The sequence below is a fragment of the Ictidomys tridecemlineatus genome, chromosome 11 (genome assembly GCF_052094955.1).
Source record: "Ictidomys tridecemlineatus isolate mIctTri1 chromosome 11, mIctTri1.hap1, whole genome shotgun sequence".
Lineage (NCBI taxonomy): Eukaryota > Metazoa > Chordata > Mammalia > Rodentia > Sciuridae > Ictidomys > Ictidomys tridecemlineatus.
This window is the reverse complement of record NC_135487.1, coordinates 33,017,443-33,039,124: the sequence shown is the minus strand read 5'-3', so window position 1 is coordinate 33,039,124 and position 21,682 is coordinate 33,017,443. Positions and strand designations below refer to the sequence as shown.

The following is a 21,682-nucleotide window of genomic DNA, read 5'->3' as shown; positions in this document are numbered from 1 at the left end:
ATTCCAACTGTGGGAGCATCACAAAGCAATTGTGAGTTGCAGTTGCCTTGAATAATTACCCAGGAAAACCAGGCAAATGTCAGAGTTTACTGACTTGTCATTAATGCAGGACTCTGTCCTCTTAGAATTGTACTTTCTAATTACTTGTATAAAGTTTTGTGTACAAAATTTATACGAATAGTTTCATATTCACTATAACAAAGTGTTTAACAGGCTGTGGAATCAATCTGTTCAAATCCTGACTCTACATTTTGCAAGTTGTATGTATGATCTTAAACAAGTTCCTTTATCTTTTCTGAGCTGTTTCCTTTTCCAAAAAAGAATAATAGAATTTACCTTGTAGAATAGTTGTGGGAATTTAGTTAATATACAGAAAGCATTTAGAATACTATGTGGCATGTAGTAAGTATCCAGAAAATGTTAGCTAATAAAACTGTTTATGTTTTTAAAAACTGGTTATAAAAATTGGCAGAAACATGGGGCTGGAGTTGTGGCTCAGCAGTGGAGTGCTCATCTAAACATGTGTAAGACCCTGGGTTTGATCCTCAGCACCACATAAAAATAAAATCAAGATATTGTGTCCAATTACAACTAAAATAAAATATTTTTTAAAATTGGCAGAAACAACCAGACATGGTGGAGCATCTCTGAGGAGGCTGAGGAAGGAATATTGCAAATTTGAGGCCAGCCTTGGAAATTTAGGGAGATCTTCTCTCAAAATTAAAAGAGAGAGAGGGGGGGGGAGGGGGATGAAGCTCAGTGGTAAGAGAAGCCCTAGATTCAATCCCCATTATGGGAGGTGGGGCACAGAGACACAATTATAAATTACAGAAAATAATCTGGGTGTATCAATATTTTTAACAATATAAATTATTGTTGCTCACATTCCAATAAAATTCTTTATTTATTTGCTGATTTCATTTTAATCACAAAATCAGGAATTTCTTAAACATGCCTAGTCCTTTCTGGATTACAGATATGAATAAATTTACATCTAATGTAAATTAAAGATGCAGTTTAGTGTTCATTTCTAATCAGTATTCATTTATACTTAATTTTTATCTACAAACAGACACTTATTAAGCTCTTACAGTATGCCTAATGAAAATATAGAGATGAAGAAGATATAACCCTTGCTTTCAAGAAGTTCACAATCTAAAGGGAAAAGGCAAACATAAAAATTATTAATTATGTTGATAGTTGTTATGGTTTAGATGTGGTGTTCCCTGAAAGCTCACATGTGAGACAGTGCAAGAAGGTTTGGGGGAGAAGTGATTGGGTTATAGCCTTAGCCTAATCAGTGAGGTAAGCCCGGATGGGATTAACTAAAGTGGTAGAGTGTGGCTGGAGGAGGTGGGAATTAGGGCGTGGGTTTTGGTGTATATATTTGTATCTGGAGAGTGGTATGTGAGTCTCTCTGCTTTCTGATGTGAGCTGCTTCCCTCTGCCACAGTCTTCTACCACGTTGTTCTGCCTCATCTTGAGCCCCGAGGAATGGAGCTGGCCTTCTCCGGACTAAGACTTCTGAAACCATGAGCCTCAAATAAACTTTTCCTCCCCTACAGTTGTGCTAGTCAGTTCCTTTAGTCACAGCCATTAAAAAAAAAAAAACAACTGATTTAATAGTCAAGTTCTAATAGAGATGACCAATGAAAAATGAAAGCTCAGGAAGAAGCACTTAAATAGTTTTCTAGGAATCAGGGAAGACTTCTAAGAATAGGTAGTATTTAAGTCAAGAATTCAGAATGAAAAGGAAGTGAGGTCATTCCTGCTCTAGGGAAGTTCACATACAAAGGTGTAGATGCTAAGAAAATGGAGAAAACATACCATAGTATCCAAGTACTTTGGTGTGTTTCATGTGTTGAGTTGTAGTGGGGAGCAAGTCTGAAGAACTGGAAGCTACATCATAAGAAATATGAACTTTATCGTATATCAGTGGGAAACCATGGAAAGATTTAAAGCAATTCAGTTCAGCAAATATTTGTATAAATGTTAATTTTGTGCCAGATTCTGTGTTAAATACCAGAAACATAAGAGAAATAGGTCACAGTTTTATAAGAATGATATGATTTTCTTTATCTTTTGAAAAGATCATTCTGTTATGTTACAGAAGTGTAGAGGAAATAAAATTTGGAGGAAGGAAGATTAGTTAATCTAAGCAAGACATTATGATCTTGAGTTGAGTCGTTGTTTAAGGAAGTTAAAGAGAAATGGCTGGAATGGAACCAGGTCGTGGCACACGCCTGCAATCGCAGAAGCTTGGGAGGCTGAGGCAGGGGATTGCAAATTCAAAGGCAGCCTCAGTGACAACAAGGAATTAAGCAACTTAGTGAGACCCTATCTCTAAATAAAAATACAAAAAAAGGGGTGCAGGTGCTGGGGATGTGGCTCAGTGGTTGAGTGCTCTTGAGTTTAATCTCTAGTACCCACCCCCTCTGCAAAAAAAAATAAATAAAGGTTAGAATGGAGAGATACTTAGGAAGCAGAATCCCAGGATTTAGTGACATTTTGGATGTGGAACTGGAGAAGCTGAAGATAAATTCCAGAGCAAAGGCTGCCACTTGTCTCTGTGGCCTATTGCATGCCACTTTATCCCTTCCTGTTGGGTTTTTCAGTTATATTCTTTGTTCTTTCTGCCTCAGCCCCTCTGCATATTCCCTCTCCCCTCCTTTCTCTCTCTTCTCCCTATAGTCCTCTGTATCACTATTACCATTTCCCTTCCTTTCACTTAATTAATTCCTCCTTCTTCTATCAGATTCTACTCAAGATGTTATTTCCTCAAGGAACTCATCACCTCTGCTCTGAAACCAAGTCAGGTATACCCAGTTGATACTATCCTATCATTCTGTACTTCTTTATATATAACTCTAGATGGACACAGTACCTTTATATTGTTTATTTTATTTTATTTTTTATGTGGTACTGGGGAATGAACCTCACAAGTGCTAGGCAAGTACTCTATCACTGAGTTACAACTCCAACCCCCATTCTGTACTTTATTTGCAGAATTTGTTGTTTAATATCTCCCTAACTAGACTATAAATCTCGAAAGACCAGGAATCATTAAGTCTGTTTAACAGATGTATACATGAGGCCTAACACAGTAAATATTAAATAATTATTAGTTGAATATATTAGCCTTTATTTAAGGTTTTTTTTTTAATTCCTTAATAGGACACCGATAGCACAAGAGTTAATAACTAGAATCAACAAATGGGACTTAACTCAAACTAAAAAGTTTTCTCTCAGCAAGAGAAACAATAAGAGAGGTAAATAGGGAGCCTACATCCTGGGAACAAAGTTTTACTCCTCACACTTCAGACAGAGCCCTAATATCCAGAGTATACAAAGAACTCAAAAAATTAAACAATAAGAAAACAAATAACCCAATCAACAAATGGGCCAAGGACCTGAACAGACACTTCTCAGAGGAGGACATACAATCAATCAACAAGTACATGAAAAAATGCTCACCATCGCTAGCAGTCAGATAAATGCAAATCAAAACCACCCTAAGATACCATCTCACTCCAGTAAGATTGGCAGCCATATGAAGTCAAACAACAACAAGTGCTGGCGAGGATGTGGGAAAAAGGGTACACTTGTACATTGCTGGTAGGACTGCAAATTGGTGCAGCCAATTTGGAAAGCAGTATGGAGATTTCTTGGAAAGCTGGGAATGGAACCACCATTTGACCCAGCTATTCCCCTTCTCGGGACTATTCCCTAAAGACCTAAAAAGAGCATACTACAGGGATACTGCTACATCGATGTTCATAGCAGCACAATTCACGATAGCTAGACTGTGGAACCAACCTAGATTCCCTTCAATAGATGAATGGATAAAAAAAATGTGGCATTTATACACAATGGAGTATTACTCTGCACTAAAAAATGACAAAATCATGGAATTTGCAGGGAAATGGATGGCATTAGAGCAGATTATGCTAAGTGAAACTAGCCAATCCCTAAAAAACAAATGCCAAATGTCTTCTTTGATATAAGGAGAACAACTAACAACAGAGAAGGGAGGAAGAGCATGAGAAGAAGATTAACAAAACAGGGACGAGAGATGGGAGGGAAAGGTAGAGAGAAGGGAAATTGCATGGAAATGGAAGGAGACCCTCATTGTTATACAAAATTATATATAAGAGGAAGTGAGGGGAAAGGGGAAAAAAACAAGGGGGAGAAATGAATTACAATAGATGGGGTAGAGAGAGAAGATGGGAGGGGAGGAGAGGGGAGGGGGGATAGTAGAGGATAGGAAAGGCAACAGAACACAACACTAGTATGGCAGTATGTAAAAAAGTGGATGTGTAACCGATATGATTCTGTAATCTGTATACGGGGTAAAAATGGGAGTTCATAACCTACTTGAATCAAATGTATGAAATATGATATGTCAAGAACTATGTAATATTTTGAACAAACCAATAATAAAATTAAAAAAGAAAATAATAGCTGTAGAGACTTGATCAGATTTTTGTGTTTTTGTTGAAATTACTTCATAGGTTAAAATTTCTTGTTGAATTACTTCATAGGTTGTAATACTTTATATTGCATTATATCAGGAGACATAATGCCTGATTGCTTGTCTTTTTTTTTTCCTGAGGTTAGGATTGATCAGTAGATTCTGGTGTTGTAGGACTGATCCATCTATTAAAAAGTCCCTTCACTTTTCACATCATGATTTTAACAGTCATCACCTTCTCCACCTATTATTTCATTAGGAGTGCTTTTGTATATCATTATTATTTTTTTAACTTTCTCACCTTCTTTCACTTTCTCACTTTCTCTTACCTATAAAATAAAGGGGAAAAAACATGCAAAGTGGCTAGCTTGTACTTGGAACATGGTGGGCTCATAACAAAAGAAGTAACAGAAACAACCACATAAACTGCTTAGCACTCATGAGAAAAGTAAACTATTTTATAAACAGTTTTCCTGAATATTATCTTTGCAATAATCCTTCAAACCCCACAGATATTGTGAAATCATCCTACTTATCAAATACTCAAATGCCCAAGAATTATATAGACTTTTAAAACAGTTTTAGGACTTGAAGTGATTAAAATACTGAAAGGAGTGGGGGTAGAGGGAGTAGCCAAGCACAAAAGGAAGCTACATATGATGTTTGTTTCCTTAATGGCTGTAGCAGGCCATAAGGGTCAACATCCATATTTCCTTCCTTTCTACAGCCTGCCTTTTTTGGGGGTGCAAAACAGTCAGAAATAGTAGACCTATTTTTGTAGAGACTTGTTTTTGAAGAAAATAGGCAATCAGAGAGCAGTATCCCTTGTGGTTCTATCACTTCATATACAAGTTTAAAAAAAAATGAAAAAGCTCTCAAATGCTTTAACACTGAACAGACCCAGAATAAAACACAAAATACTTTCAAAGAGTTCCTGTTTAGTTTTGCAAGCAGTATTTCCATCCTCAGCCCCAAATCACAAAGCAAAGCTTACCCTGAGAAAGAGATGCTTTGTTTCAACTATCTATCCTGTGGTTAAGATAGTTTCTCTTCCTGACCTCTACATTGTCTAGAAATATTACAATAAAATTGTTCCATAGCTCCTTCTTGATTACATATCACAGGGCTCTGACATCTCAACTTCTAGGAAAATCTTTTTCTATAAATACCTACTATGATGTGAGCTCTACTATCTTGTAAGTGTGTCATGCTTTCTTTTCCTTCAACATGCTCTATATGCTACTTAAGCAAGATTCAAAAAATGTGCCAAAGTGCCCTCATAGGGCCCTAACAACCAAGTACTTTACAGGAGGTTCCTTGCTAAAGATTACCATGCATAAATACAAACCAAGAGCTCTAAGAACCTCAAGATCAGGGAGAAATTGTTTAAAACCTATGAGTGGTTCAAGGATTAAAAAGAGTTCTGATTCTCTTGACTTTTAGACTGATCAGTAGCACAAGAAGCAAAAGAAATCAACTGAAATTGTTCATTAACAATTTTCTTTTCCCACATTAAGACTGAGGGAATCCAAGGTACAGGCTGAATGGAACCAGAGATTGAACAGAAAGTACTAAGAACCATTTGGACATACTTTACTACATATATATTATATATAAACATATAATATATACATATATTAATGCAGTATGCATGTGTGTGTTTCCAAATAAGAAAATCATATATTTCATGGCTTAATTCAAATATTATTTTCATATGAAACTACCTGGTACCTTAGATGTTAATCATACTAAATGAAGACACTTTAATTTTTATGACTGTGGAGTTTATATTCATTTAAAAGGAAAGATTCCCAGAATGAACAAAGATCCTAAGAGACAATCATTTCATAGATGAGGAAGCAGCTCAGAATAGTTACATGATTTGTCCTAATTTCATTGCATGATTATCGTCATGAGAATAGAAATTGAAATGATCATGATTTCACATCCTAAAACAACTTGGGCTATAAAAACTAGGAAAAATAACTTTATAGTGTTTCTTTCAATTCAATTTACTTCCTGAATACATACAATAAATTGCTTCTTTTAATCAAGAAAGAAAATAAATAATTTTAAGTGATAATATTTTTGAGTACTTATCATGTACTAGGTACTTTTTTTCTTAACACTTTTATATGTATATTATAACTTATATATATATTTAATCATTTAATACTTACCACAATATTATGTGTTTAGTACTATTATTATTCCTATTTGCTGGTAAAGAAAGTGGGGCAGAGCTAGGATTTGAACCCAGGAAGTCTGGCTTCAGAATCTATGCTTCTAACAACTAAATTTTATTTCCAAAAAAATAAAATTTTTTATTTCTAAAACATCAATGTCATTTTCATAGATTAGGAAAATCAGAGTAATGCCTGGTATTGCTTCTTTTTTTTTTTTTAAGAGACAGCGAGAGAGAGCGAGAGAGAGAAAATTTTTTTTTTTAATATTTATTTTTTTAGTTTTCGGCGGACACAGCATCTTCGTTTGTATGTGGTGCTGAGGATCGAACCTGGGCCGCACGCATGCCAGGCGAGCGCGCTAACGCTTGAGCCACATCCCCAGCCCTGGTATTGCTTCTTGAAAAAAAATTCTAAAATTAGGATATTGCTAAATCATACTAAGTAAATTTAATCTTTTTTAAAAAAATTTAATCTTTTTTTATATATGGCCTGCTACCATAATACTCACTCAATTACCAAACTAATAGAAAAATGGAATCCTAACAGAGATAAATGACAGAGAATATTCAACATGCAGTTTCCTGTCCAGATTCAATTTGGTAACCAAAAACTCAGCAATTGTCTTTCCCTTTGGGAGCACGGGAAATTTGAAGAGACAAAACCCAGAAACAAATTAATCTCTTGACTCATAGGGGGACTGAGTCTACGGTGGGTGGGTGGGTGGAGTTCGACACTACCACTGAATTACACTCCCAACATTTTTTGTTTTTTTATTTTGAGACAGGGTCTTGCTAAGTTGCCCAGGCTGGCCTCAATCTTGCAATCTTCTTGTTTCAGCCTCTTGAGTAGCTGGGATTACAGGTTGTGCACCATATGTGGCTCTTTTCTCTTTCTTTCTTTCTTTTTTTCTTTTTAAATTTTTATTATTAGTTTTTCAAGACATTACATAGTTCTTGTCATATCATATTTCATACATTTGATTCAAGTGGGTTATGAACTCCCATTTTTACCCCATATACAGATTGCAGAATCACATCGGTTACACATCCACTTTTTTACATACTGCCATACTAGTGTTGTGTTCTGTTGCCTTTCCTATCCTCTACTATCCCCCCTCCCCTCCCATCTTCTCTCTCTACCCCATCTACTGTAATTCATTTCTCCCCCTTGTTTTTTTCCCCTTTCCCCTCACTTCCTCTTATATATAATTTTGTGTAACAATGAGGGTCTCCTTCCATTTCCATGCAATTTCCCTTCTCTCTACCTTTCCCTCCCACCTCTCGTCCCTGTTTTGTTAATCTTCTTCTCATGCTCTTCCTCCCTTCTCTGTTGTTAGTTGTTCTCCTTATATCAAAGAAGACATTTGGCATTTGTTTTTTAGGGATTGGCTAGTTTCACTTAGCATAATCTGCTCTAATGCCATCCATTTCCCTGCAAATTCCATGATTTTGTCATTTTTTAGTGCAGAGTAATACTCCATTGTGTATAAATGCCACATTTTTTTTATCCATTCATCTATTGAAGGGAATCTAGGTTGGTTCCACAGTCTAGCTATCGTGAATTGTGCTGCTATGAACATCGATGTAGCAGTATCCCTGTAGTATGCTCTTTTTAGGTCTTTAGGGAATAGTCCGAGAAGGGGAATAGCTGGGTCAAATGGTGGTTCCATTCCCAGCTTTCCAAGAAATCTCCATACTGCTTTCCAAATTGGCTGCACCAATTTGCAGTCCTACCAGCAATGTACAAGTGTACCCTTTTTCCCACATCCTCGCCAGCACTTGTTGTTGTTTGACTTCATATGGCTGCCAATCTTACTGGAGTGAGATGGTATCTTAGGGTGGTTTTGATTTGCATTTATCTGACTGCTAGCGATGGTGAGCATTTTTTCATGTACTTGTTGATTGATTGTATGTCCTCCTCTGAGAAGTGTCTGTTCAGGTCCTTGGCCCATTTGTTGATTGGGTTATTTGTTTTCTTATTGTTTAATTTTTTGAGTTCTTTGTATACTCTGGATATTAGGGCTCTGTCTGAAGTGTGAGGAGTAAAACTTTGTTCCCAGGATGTAGGCTCCCTATTTACCTCTCTTATTGTTTCTCTTGCTGAGAGAAAACTTTTTAGTTTGAGTTAAGTCCCATTTGTTGATTCTAGTTATTAACTCTTGTGCTATCGGTGTCCAATTAAGGAATTTGGAGCCCAACCCCACAATATGTAGATCGGAGCCAACTTTTTCTTCTATCAGACGCAGAGTCTCTGATTTGATATCAAGTTCTTTGATCCATTTTGAGTTAACTTTTGTGCATGGTGAGAGAAAGAGATTCAATTTCATTTTGTTGCATATGGATTTCCAGTTTTCCCAGCACCATTTGTTGAAGATGCTATCCTTCCTCCACTGCATGCTTTTAGCCCCTTTATCAAATATAAGACAGTTGTAATGTTGTGGATTGGTCTCTGTGTCCTCTATTCTGTACCATTCGTCCACCCACCTGTTTTGGTACCAGTACCATGCTGTTTTTGATACTATTGCTCTGTAGAATAGTTTGAAGTCTGGTATTGCTATACTGCCTGATTCACACTTCCTACTTAGAATTGTTTTTGTTATTCTGGGTCTTTTATTTTTCCATATGAATTTCATGATTGCTTTATCTATTTCTACAAGAAATGCCGTTGGGATTTTGATTGGGATTGCATTAAACCTATAGAGAACTTTGGGTAATATCGCCATTTTGATGATGTTAGTTCTGCCTATCCATGAACAGGGTATATTTTTCCATCTTCTAAGATCTTCTTCTATTTCTCTCTTTAAGGTTCTGTAGTTTTCATTGTATAAGTCTTTGATTTATGCGTGTTGATTTTATATCCTGCCACTTTGCTGAATTCATTTATTAGCTCTAGTAGTTTCTTTGTAGACCCTTTTGGGTCTGCTAGGTATAGAATCATGTCATTTGCAAATAGTGATAATTTAAGTTCTTTTTCTATTTTTATGCCTTTAATTTCTTTCATCTGTCTAATTGCTCTGGCCAGTGTTTTGAGAATTATGTTGAACAGAAGTGGTGAGGGAGGGCATCCCTGTCTTGTTCCAGATTTTAGAGGGAATGCCTTCAATTTTTCTCCGTTCAGAATGATGCTAGCCTGAGGCTTAGCATAGATAGCTTTTACAATATTGAGGTATGTTCCTGTTATCCCTAGTTTTTCTAGAGTTTTGAACATAAAGGAATGCTGTACTTTGTCGAATGCTTTTTCTGCATCTATTGAGATGATCATATGGTTCTTATCTTTAAATCTATTGATGTGGTGAATAACATTTATTGATTTTCGTATATTGAACCACCCTTGCATCCCAGGGATGAATCCTACTTGATCATGATGCACGATCTTTTTGATATGTTTCTGTATCCGATTTCCTAGAATTTTATTGAGGATTTTTGCATCTGTGTTCATTAGAGATATTGGTCTGTAGTTTTCTTTCTTTGAAGTGTCTTTGTCTTTTCAATAAATAATTGACATATGGGGGAAGAAAGGGAACTTGTAGCTTAAGGGACATATCAACCATAGTAAATATCTAAGCCTTGTTCACATCCTGATTTGAACAGATCTCCTTTCTTCCTTTTTTCTTTTTTAAAGGTCACCTTTGGAACTCTTTAATACCAGATATTTGATGTTAAGGAATTAATACTAATTTTAAGTTCCTCTCTTTTAGTAATGCACACAGAGATGTTTACCAAAGAAAGGATATTTCTGGAATTTGCTTCAATATAATCCATGGGAGATTTGAATTGTATTGAGGTGGGAATTGAGAATGGGTAAAGATTAAATAAATTTGTCTTTTGTTGATATCATTGAAGCTGAGTGATGAACATACCTGGGGACTCATACTGTTCTTCAGATGCCTTTTTTTTGTTTTGTTTTAAATGTTTAAATAAAAGTTAAATATTAAAAGTCAGAACGCACAGTGGGTACTCAATAAATACATGCTGGAATCAAAAAAGATTTTTAAAAATCAGGCTTCTACGTGTTTTCTTAAATTGGTAGATTATTGATGGACAAGTTTATAGCAATTAGGTTTGCAATGAGTAACATTTCATTGAACCTATTCTGTGTAGCTTTATTCTCAGGAGTAATGATACTTTTAAAAAATGTTATTAGGTTACAATAAGGCAAGAAGTATGAATATTTGAAACCAACTTTTCCTTTATCTTCTAAGAGATATGATGGGGAAAAGGAGCTACCAACAAGGAAACTTCCACTGAGCTAGTCAGAGCCTTCTGCCTTTCAGTTGGGCCTAGTCCTGGCGCCTGAACTGTACCAATGTTAATACAGTTGATGGAACCCAAATATTTATTCAGCTCAAATGAACATGTTCCCAAGAGCATCATGAGCCTTAGCCAAAGTCTCTAGGGAGCCATATATGATTGCTTTTGAAAATTTTTTTGCATAGAGTTTCTCAGTTGTTTTAACATTGGCCTGCAGTGGAGACAGCTGGAATCTAAATTGAAACTTGACATTTTCATTCAAATTCTTACTTAATCTAGAGGGCTCAAACCATTATCAATGCTGTTAAATTGAAATTCTAGTGTTTTGGTTCTTATGGATCTGGGAATTGAACTCAGGGCCTCATGTCTGCTAGGCAAACACTAAGCCACATCTCTAGTTCAAAATTTTAGAATTTTAATAAGCCTGAAAGTTATTTTCCAATGTTTCTAGTTGCATTGTTTTATAGTTTATAATACAATTAGTTAATTATAGTATTGATTGACATATAATATGCATATAGACAAAGTATGTTGTAATAATTAAGAGTGAACTGGCTGGATGTGATCTGGCTTTGACACTTACTAGAAGAGTGATCTTAAGTAAATTATTAAACCTCTCTATGCTTGTATTTCCTCATACATAAAATGGAAATAATAATAATTAGAATTTTCCAGAGAAACAGAATTAGTATGAGATACATAGAGGTAGAAGAGGGAGAGAGATTAATATTTATTTCAAGAAATTAGCCTGTTTGGAGTCTGAAATCTGTAGAGTGGACAGGAAACTTTTGTGCTCTGATGTTGCAGTCTTTTGGTTTGTTCTTAATCTATATGACTGCTCTTTTTTTCCCTTTAATCTACACTACTGCTTTTTTTTCTCTGATGTTGCATTCTTGAGGCAGAATTTATTCTTTCTCTTCAGAAATCTGTTTTGCTTCTAAGGTCTTTCAGTTCACTGGATGAGGCCCACCCACACTATTGAGGATTTAGTCAGACAAATTTCCTTTGTAGGTGTGGTTAACACTTACAATATACCTGCATATCAAAACCTAAAGTAGCTGGGTGTGGTGTTGCATGCCTGTAATCCCAGCCTCAAAATCACCCTCAGCAATTTAGTGAGGCACTTAGCAACTCAAGGAGACCCTGTCTCTAAATATAAAAAAAGGCTGGGGATGTGGCTCCCTGGTTAAGCACCCCTTGGTTCAATCCTCAGTATCAAAAAACAAACAAACAAACAAACAAATAAACAAAAAAAACCCTAGAGTAGTGTTTTAATAGCTATGTACTATAACCTAGTCAGATTAATACATACAACTAACCATCATACTATCAGTTCATTAAACTGTGATAATTAAATGAATTAATGTATACATAGCATTCAGAATTGATCCTAACACATATGAGCCACTCATAAAGGATAAGTAACAGAGCTTTGCTGCCTATTGGTGACAGATGAATGGATTAAGAAATTATGATGGGGCTGGGGATGTGGCTCAAGCGGTAGCGCGCTCGCCTGGCGTGCGTGCGGCCCGGGTTCGATCCTCAGCACCACGTACAAACAAAGATGTTGTGTCTGCCGATAACTAGAAAATAAATATTAAAAAATTCTCTCTCTCTGTCTCTGTCTCTCTCTCTCTCTCTGTCTCTCTCTTTAAAAAAAAGAAATTATGATGTATATGCACAGTGGAATATTATTCAGCCATAAAGAAGAATGACTTTATGACATTTGTCAATAAATGAATAGACTGGAGACAATCATGCTAAATGAAATACCCCAATACCAATAAAACCAAAGGTCAGATGTCCTCACTGATATGTGGATGCTAACCCACAACAAGGGGATAGAGAAGAAAATAAAAGTTCAGTGGATTAGAAAAAGGGGAATGAAGGAAAGTGAGAGGGGATAGGAATTGGAATGACAGTGGAATGAATCTGATATAACTTTTCTATGTACATATATGAACACACTGCAGTGAATCTCAACATTGTGTACATCCACAAGAACTAGGATCCTAATTAGAATAAGATATATTCCATGCTTGTATAAATAAATCAAAATAGATTTTACTGTCATGTATAACTAAAAAGGACAAATAAGATAAAAATAAATTTCAAAAAGAGCTTTGTTGCATAAAATCAGCTAAATTTATTAAGTACCTATATTAGGCAGAGTTCTGGGCCCAACATGGTGGGAGATTGAGTGGTAATCACTGTAGAATCATAATCTGTCTGCACTTAGAGTGAACCTTAATGTGCATCTAGACAAGCCTCATTCTAAAAATGAGAAAGGTGATTCATAATATTTTTCCATGCAACTTGCATATTTTTTTAATATTTATTTTTTAGTTGTAGTTGTGGTGCCAAGGATCGAACCCAGGGCCTCCCATGCACAAGGCAAGCACTCTACCACTGAGCCACAACCCCAACCTGAGGTGTTTTATTTTTAAGTAGTGGTTGTGTTACAATCATATAAGGAAATACCTGAGGCAATTAGATTGTAGAGAAAAGATCTGTTTTGGCCTGCAGTTCTGGAGGTGCCAATCCAAGATCAAGTGGCCCCATGGTTTTAGGCCTCTAGCAAGAGCAGTATATCATAGTAGGAGTGTGTGGAAGAGCAAACCAGTCACATTTAGATCCAGGAAGCAGAGAGAGAGACTGAGAGATCAGTTTTCCACAATCTCCTTTGACAGAATACCCCTCAGTGATCCAAAGTCCTTCCTTAAACCTCACATCCTAAAGGTCCACAGAGCCTTCTGGTATTACCACCCAGGGGACCACCCTTCTGGTAGTACCATCCCTTTACACGTCGTGAACCTTTGGGTCTTATTTTAATTAACATAATTGGCTGAAACTTGAACTTTGTAAAGTTTTTTCTGTATTTTTAAATTTCATCTATTCATAGTGGAAGCTCTTAAGCTTACATATGCACCTTTTATTATTTGGAAAATCTTTCTCCAATGAATAAAGATTATTTAAAACTTCTTTCTGGTTCACAGTGTGCAGTCCAGTTAAATTAACCACACCTCCTCATTTCCTTCTCAGAAAATTTGTCATTGATATACAGAAATGCCTTTGATTATCGGTGTTGACTTTATATCCTGCTGAATTCATTTACTAGTTCTCGAAGTTTTCTGGTGGAGCTTTTTGGTTCTTCTAGGTATAGAATCATATTGTCAGCAAATACTGCTAATTTAACTTCTTCTTTTCCTATACATATCCCTTTAATTTCTTTTGTCTGTCTAATTGCTCTGGCCAGTGTTTCAAGAACTATGTTAAATAGAAGTGGAGAAAGAGGGCATTCTTGTCTTGTTCCAGTTTTTAGAGGGAATGCCTTTAATTTTTCTCCATTTAGAATAATGTTGGCCTGAGGCTTAGTGTAGATAGCTTTACGATGCTGACATATGTTCTTGTTATCCTTAGTAGCCTCAAAAAAAAAATCAAGTACTTGGGAATCAATGAAAGAGGTGAAAGATCTATACAATGAAAACTACAGGACACTAAAGAAAGAAATCAAAGAAGACCTTAGAAGATGGAAAGATCTACCTTGCTCTTGGATAGGCAGAATTAATATTATCAAAATGACATACTACCAAAAGCACTATATAGATTTAATGCAATTCCGATCAAAATCCCAGTGGCATTCCTCATAAAATTAGAAAAAGCAATCATGAAATTCATCTGGAAAATAAGAGATCCAGAATAGCTAAAGCAAACCTTAGCAGGAAGAGTGAAGCAGATGGCATCACTATACCAGATCTTAAACTATACAGCAGAGCAATAGTAACAAAACCAGCATGATATTGGCACCAAAACAGACTGGTAGACCAATGATACAGAATAAAGGATGCAGAGACTAACCCACAAGATTACAATTATCTTATATTAGACAAAGGTGCCCAAAACATGCATTGGAAAATAGATAGCCTCTTCAACAAATGGTGCTGGAAAAACTGGAAATCCATATGCAACAAAATGAAATTAAAGCCCTGTCTCTACCGTGCACAAAACCCAACTCAAAGTGGATCAAGGACTAAGAAATTAAATCAGAGACTCTGCATCTTATAGAAGAAAAAGTAGGCCCTAATCTTCATCATGTGGGATTAGGCCCCAACTTCCTTAATAAGACTCCTATAGCACAAGAATTAAAACCAAGAATCAATAAATAGGATGCATTCAAACTAAAATGTTTCTTCTCAGTAAAAGAAACAATCTGTGAGGTGAATAGAAAGCCTACATCCTGGGAGCAAATTTTTACCCTTCACACATCAGATAGAGCACTAATCTCTAGAGCATATAAAGAACTCAAAAAGCTAAGCACCAAAAACACAAATAACCCAGTCAATAAATGGGCCAAGGACCTGAACAGGCATTTCTCAGAAGAGGATATACAATCAAGAACAAATATATGAAAAAAATGTTCATCATCTCTAGCAATTAGAGAAATGCAAATCAAAACTACTCTAAGATATCATCTCACTCCAGTCAGAATGGCAGCTGTTATGAAGACAAATAACAATAAGTGTTGGTGAGGATGTGGGGAAAAAGGTACACTCATACATTGCTGGTGGGACTGCAAATTGGTGCAGCCAATATGGAAAGCAGTATGGAGATTCCTTGGAAATCTGGGAATGGAACCACCATTTGACCTAGCTATCCCTCTCGTCGGTCTATACCCAAAGGACTTAAAATCAGCATACTACAGGGACACAGCCACATCAGTGTTTATAGCAGCACAATTCACAGTAGCCAACCTACATGCCTTTCAGTGGATGAATGGATTAAAAAAAAAATGTGGCATATATACACAATGGAACTGTGATGAACTGTGATGTTGGTCAGATCTGACTCTAATCCTACATCTACCACTTGCTAGAGTTTTGGACAAATTACTTAAACTTTCTGAGCCCCACTTTACATACTTTTAAGATAAGGAAAATAATGACTTCTAAGGTTGTCGTGATGTTACATTACATACATAACACAGTTCTGGAATGTAGTAGGTTCTTAACAAATATTTGATGTTCTCCTTGTTTTTTGTTACCACCCCGAGACCTGGAAGTCCTATACCTAAGGTCTTATTAAACTTTTGTTGAATGACTGAATGATTAAATGAATGCATATTCTTATCAGAAGAATTTTACATATATATGTATATATACACAGCATATAAACCATAAACAAATAATATTATAGAATGTATTGCTATTAGTTTTACTTTTTTCAGTTTAGTTGTAACTTAAAAATGTATTCTGTCTGCCTGTCAAAGTTATTGGTGCTTTGTGTCTATTGAGATGGAATTCTAAGTAGTTTCACTGCACCAGTCTCTGCCTTCCATATCTTAGAAGGTTTTTTTGCCTTTAAGATATTCCATGTGGTCACCATTTTGGAATTGTATTTTTTTCCCAGTACTGGGTATGAACCCAGAGGAACTTTACCACTCAGCTACACCTGAGAGCTTTAATTTTTTATTTTGAGACAGGGTCTTGCTAAGGTGCTGAGGCTGGCCTTGAACTTGTGATTCTCTTGCCTCAGCCTACCCAGTAGATAGAATTACATGTGTGCACCCTCACACCAATCACTTATATGGTTTAAGGAATAAATGTTGTCCTTGATCATCCTCCTGTCCTTCCTTGTGGCATTCTTTTGGTTTCACTTTCATTTATAGCATTCCCTTTAGATTTTACTGATACTATTTGTAGACTTAACTTTACCTATCACTTAGAGCTCAAAATATACTATAGGAAATGCTTATAGGGTTTCCTTATTTATATTTGTGACAATGTAGAAGCTATGAACACTCCCCCCAGAAAAGTGTACATATGGACAGGTGGGATAGAATATACCTATAATCCCTGAAACTTGGGAGGGTAAGGTAGGAGGATTGCAAGTTTGAGGCCAGCCTCAGCAACTTAGCAAGACCCTAAGCAACTTAATGAGACCATGTCTCAAAAATAAAAAGGGCTGAGGATGTGACTCAGTGCTAAAGCACCCCTGGGCTTCATCCTCAAATTCCAAAAATAAACATTTCAAAAAAATAAAATTTAAAAATTTAACAAAGTACAGTTCATCTTCACTTATCACCATTTCTCCTTTAACTCTGTAGAAAGTATAAGTGTTCAAACAAAAGTTCTTATATTAGTTTAGGAGGTTTGTGGACTCCTTTTCTAGATTGTGTGTTTCTTCAGAGCAATATCTGAGTTTTATTGACCTCTATGTCTATTGCAAGCCTACACCACACATAAGAGATACTCATTAAATTGTTTGTGAATTGATGAAAGTAAGACTCTTAAAGTTTCTTACTATAGAATCTCTAAACAGACATTTCTTTTTTTGTTTCCTTAGGCTTTCATCTGAGTGGCACAGTAACTGAGCCACCCACTGCTTCTGAACCAGCAGTGACTTACAAAGTTGCAATCAGTTTTGATCGATGCAAAATCACTTCAGTGACATGTGGCTGTGGGAATAAGGACATATTCTACTGTGCTCATGTGGTAGCACTCTCACTCTACAGGATCCGGAAGCCAGACCAAGTCAAATTGCGTCTTCCTATCTCAGAAACCCTTTTCCAGATGAATAGGGACCAGCTACAGAAGTTTATTCAATATTTAATCACGGCACACCACACTGAAGTTCTTCCTACTGCACAAAAGCTGGCAGATGAGATTCTGTCCTCCAATTCAGAAATCAACCAAGTGAATGGTAATTGTATAACATTTTTCTTGCTAAAAATGGTTATTTTCACCACCATTGTCACTAAGTAACCCTCTTCTCTGTACCATAGTGCTTTACTATATTTTTAGAGGTTGGGATATTTCTGCAATTGTAGTCATTTAACCCTACAATTCATTCTGTCCAAAAACTCTGTGTTTAATTCATAGTTTCTTAAAGCAGTCAAATTGTAACATCCTTGTATGCATATGTAGAGGGCAAAAGACTGGAAGGAAATTCATGATAATATTAACAATGGTAATCTATAGATATTAGAATTATAGGTATAGTTTTTAATGCTTTAGTGTAATTTCTATATGTTATTTTTATAATTTAATAAGAACATTTATGTTTAAGAATGAAAAAAATGGTTCCTTAGATTTAATAATTCTCTCAGGACTAGACTCACTAGACAGCCTGATGCTAACCTGGTGCCTCAACCGATACAATGATTTGTCTCATAATGATTTATAAAAGACATCCTTTCCAATTTGTCTTCACTTATCATCATTTCTCCTTTAACTCTGTGAAAAATTCAGAATATAAAATATTATTTAGTTAGTAGACCCACTTTACCATTTTCTAGAAGGTAAGTAGTTTGATTCTCACCTACTTTTTTTATTTTAATGTTTTTTTAAATGTAGATGGACGCAATACATTTGTTTTATTTATTTATTTTTATGTGGTGCTGAGGATCAAACCCAGTGCCTCACACATGCAAGGCAAGTGCTCTACCACTGAGCCACAACCCCAACCCTCATTCTCATCTATTTTTATGAAAAGGCTAAAATATTCTAACCAGTGAACCAGCATAGGGGCATTATAATTTTATTAAAACAAGAGCTTTTTAAAAAATCTTTTAACTGGAATTTGAAGAACAGCTGAAGAGGCCAATTTTGAACTCCAGTCGTAGTTTATCTTATTAAAATGATCTATGATCTTGTTCATTCATTCCTAAATATAGTCCCCTCCTCTGCTCTCTGAACTTTGAACATTGATATTTCTTATTTAGTCTCATTTTCTCTCTCTTTTTTTTTACTTTGCATGATCACTATCTCAGCTACATTCTTGACTTCAAATGTCATCTATATACTATGACTCATAGATTTTATTTCCCCAGCCCAGATTTTCTGAGCTTTAGACTTTATATCCACCTGATTGATCTTAGGATGTCTCTGTGATGTTAAACAATCCTAAGATCAACATATCTAAATGTGAATTTATGATCCTCTTCCCTAAACTTGCTTATTTTCCTGTATTTACTATCTCAATAATTAGCACTACTGTTTAGTTATTAGATTGTGATGGAAACCTCATAGTTAACCTTAGCATCTTTCTTTCCTATATTCCATGTGCATTCCACTGCAAGATCTGTTAATTTTACCCCTTAAATATATTTCATCATTTTCTACTTTTATTGATATTGTCGTCACCTTAAATTAATCAGTCTCTCATCTAGATTGCCACATAGCCTTCTGACTGGTCTTTCCATATCCATCATTGTTCCCTTCTGTTCCATTCTCTGTACAGCCATTCAAAGTAATTTTTCTGTAACTGCAGATATTGTGATATCATTTATTATTTAAAATCCTTTAGTGGCCTCATTTTTCTGGTTGCATGATCTGTCGTTTGTCTTCATTTTCACATGATATTCTTTCTTTTTAAGGGACTATCTCCTTTCTGTCCTCTCTTCCTATCCCATTCCACTTACAATGGTTATATTTAATGAATAGAATGACTTATGACTTAATGCTGTTTTCAAACAAAAAATACAGTATTTCCTCCTCTCTGTGCCAGACTAATTTCCATTTATTCCTCAGGTGTCATCTTAAATGTGACTTTCTCAAGGAAAGCCTCCTTTGACCCATCTTCCTTTCTATAGAAAAAAAAAATGTGTACATGTGGCAGGTGAGGAAGTTGCTCAGTGGTAAAGTGTTTGCCTGGCATATGTGAGATCCTAGATTCAAGCCCCAGCAATGCAAAAAAAGAAAGAAAGAAAGAAAAGTACACATGTGATCATTTACTTAACATCTCCCTCCTCAACTAGTCTATAAGCTCCATGAAAACAGATTATATGAGTTAATCATTTATTGTGGAATGAGTGAATGTGAACCATCCGAATTCTCTAGAGAGTAAGATGCACTAAAAAAGCTTAGCAGAGGAGCTGGGGCTGTGGCTCAGCGGTAGAGTGCTCACCTAACAGGTGCAAGGCCCTGGGTTCAATCCTCAGCACCACATAAATAAATAAAATAAAGGTAAAAAAATTAAGATATACAACTTGGTTTAAAAACAATAGCAGAAGAGTAACTTTGTTGTGCAAACCCAGATTTCATTTAAACAGGGTTTTGATGTAGAGAAATAAGGAAAAAATGTACTAACTGATTAAAATATGTTATGTGTTTATACTCTATTGTATGACTACATTTATGCAGTGTTGACTTAGGGTCAGTCTCTTATTACTTGGAATCAGTTTTCTAAAAACTTGTCAGAGGACTCTGTCTATAAGACAGTAAGAGAAAATTCAGCTTTCATTCCAAAAACTTTTCCAAAATGCCTGTCACATGTCAACATGCTATAGTTGATGCAGTTATGGATTCAATTGTGAGCAAGGGGCTAACAATCTACTTGGGAAGAGGGCAGCTTATAGGAATTGCATTAAATCTGTACAGCACTTTGAGTAGTATGGCCATTTTGATAATATTGATTCTGCCTATCCAGAAGCATAGGAGATATTTTGAGCTATTGAAAACCAGAATCCTTAGAGGCAAGACTTTATAATCTACATTTTAAACACAAACCCCAGATGATTATTCTATTACATTAACATTTGAGAACACTGTTATCCTCACTGTTTAAAAAGTGCATTATTCTGACTAATTTCATATTTTGTATAGTAGGGTAGTCCAAGAAAGAATGGACTACTCTGTAAATAGTATAATGAATCCATAACTGCATCAACTATAGCATGTATTATGACAGGCATTCTGGAAAGGTTTTTGGAATGAAAATTGAATCTTCTCTCACTGTCTTATAGACAGAGTCCTGTGACAAGTTTTTTTTATTATTACTTGGAAGCAGTCCTGTGACTGCTTCCAAGTAATAATAGACTGACTCTATAAAGCAGTTTTATAGTGAATTTTTAAGTAGTTTTTTTATGTTTTAAGAAATAATTTTTTGTTTTAAAATACTACATAGACATTAAGACATATTTAAACTTCATAGAAAAGCAAACAGAAGAAAAAGTATCAGGTACTAGAAAAAATATTCATCACTGTTTTCCTGTTGTGTTTTGAGAATACAAAGAAAAAACAAAGTCAGTTTCCCCTACCATACCCTCTGAACACAACACAGAATGCTTCTATGACCAAAAATGTGGGGATTTTCCTCCACACACTAATCAAACAATTCTTCAGCTGACACCTGATTGTCTTAACCAATTCAATTCTGACAGTATCAACCTGAAGATAGCTAAGATCCTACAACTGAGGGCCCAGTCCTTCCCCACCCCACTTCAGATGCCAATCAAAAAGCCCCAGCTTGACACTATGAAGGCAGTTCTAAGGGGAAAGTTCGTTGTATTGAGCTCATTCATTAAAAGAACAGAAAATCACCAAGTAAATAACCTAAATTTACATCTCAAAGCCTTAGAAAAAAGAACAAATTGGCACCAAAAGCAGTAGAAAATGAGAAATAATAAAAATCTGAGCCAAAATTAATGAAATTGAAACCAAAAAAATTTTTTTAAAAAATCAATGAAACAAAAAGTTGATTTTTTGAAAAAAATAAACAAAATAGGTAAACCCTTAGCCAAACTAATGAATAAGAAGAGAAAATAGGGCTGGGGTTGTGGCTCAAGCAGTAGCGCGCTCACCTGGCATGTGTGTGGCCTGGGTTCGATCCTCAGCACCACATACAAAGAAAGATGTTGAGTCTGCCAAAAGCTAAAAATAAATAAACAAATATTAAAATTCTAAAAAATAAATAAAAAATTTACCATGGAAGTATTTAGTGTGGTCTACGATACGAAAGATAATTAAAAAAAGAAGAGAAAATACCAATACTAAAAT

The 21,682-nt window shown here is 35.6% G+C and overlaps 1 protein-coding gene across 3 annotated transcripts in view; it reads left to right on the top strand.

The window, feature by feature from the left end:
* The window catches only part of Zswim5 (zinc finger SWIM-type containing 5), a 179,384-nt gene that overhangs the window by 103,913 nt on the left and 53,789 nt on the right, over positions 1-21,682 (top strand). For all 3 annotated transcript variants that reach the window (XM_078026154.1, XM_013363190.4, XM_078026155.1), the window contains exon 2: positions 17,250-17,606. In XM_078026154.1, the coding sequence (XP_077882280.1) occupies positions 17,250-17,606 (357 nt within the window). The remainder of the gene's footprint in view (positions 1-17,249; positions 17,607-21,682) is intronic.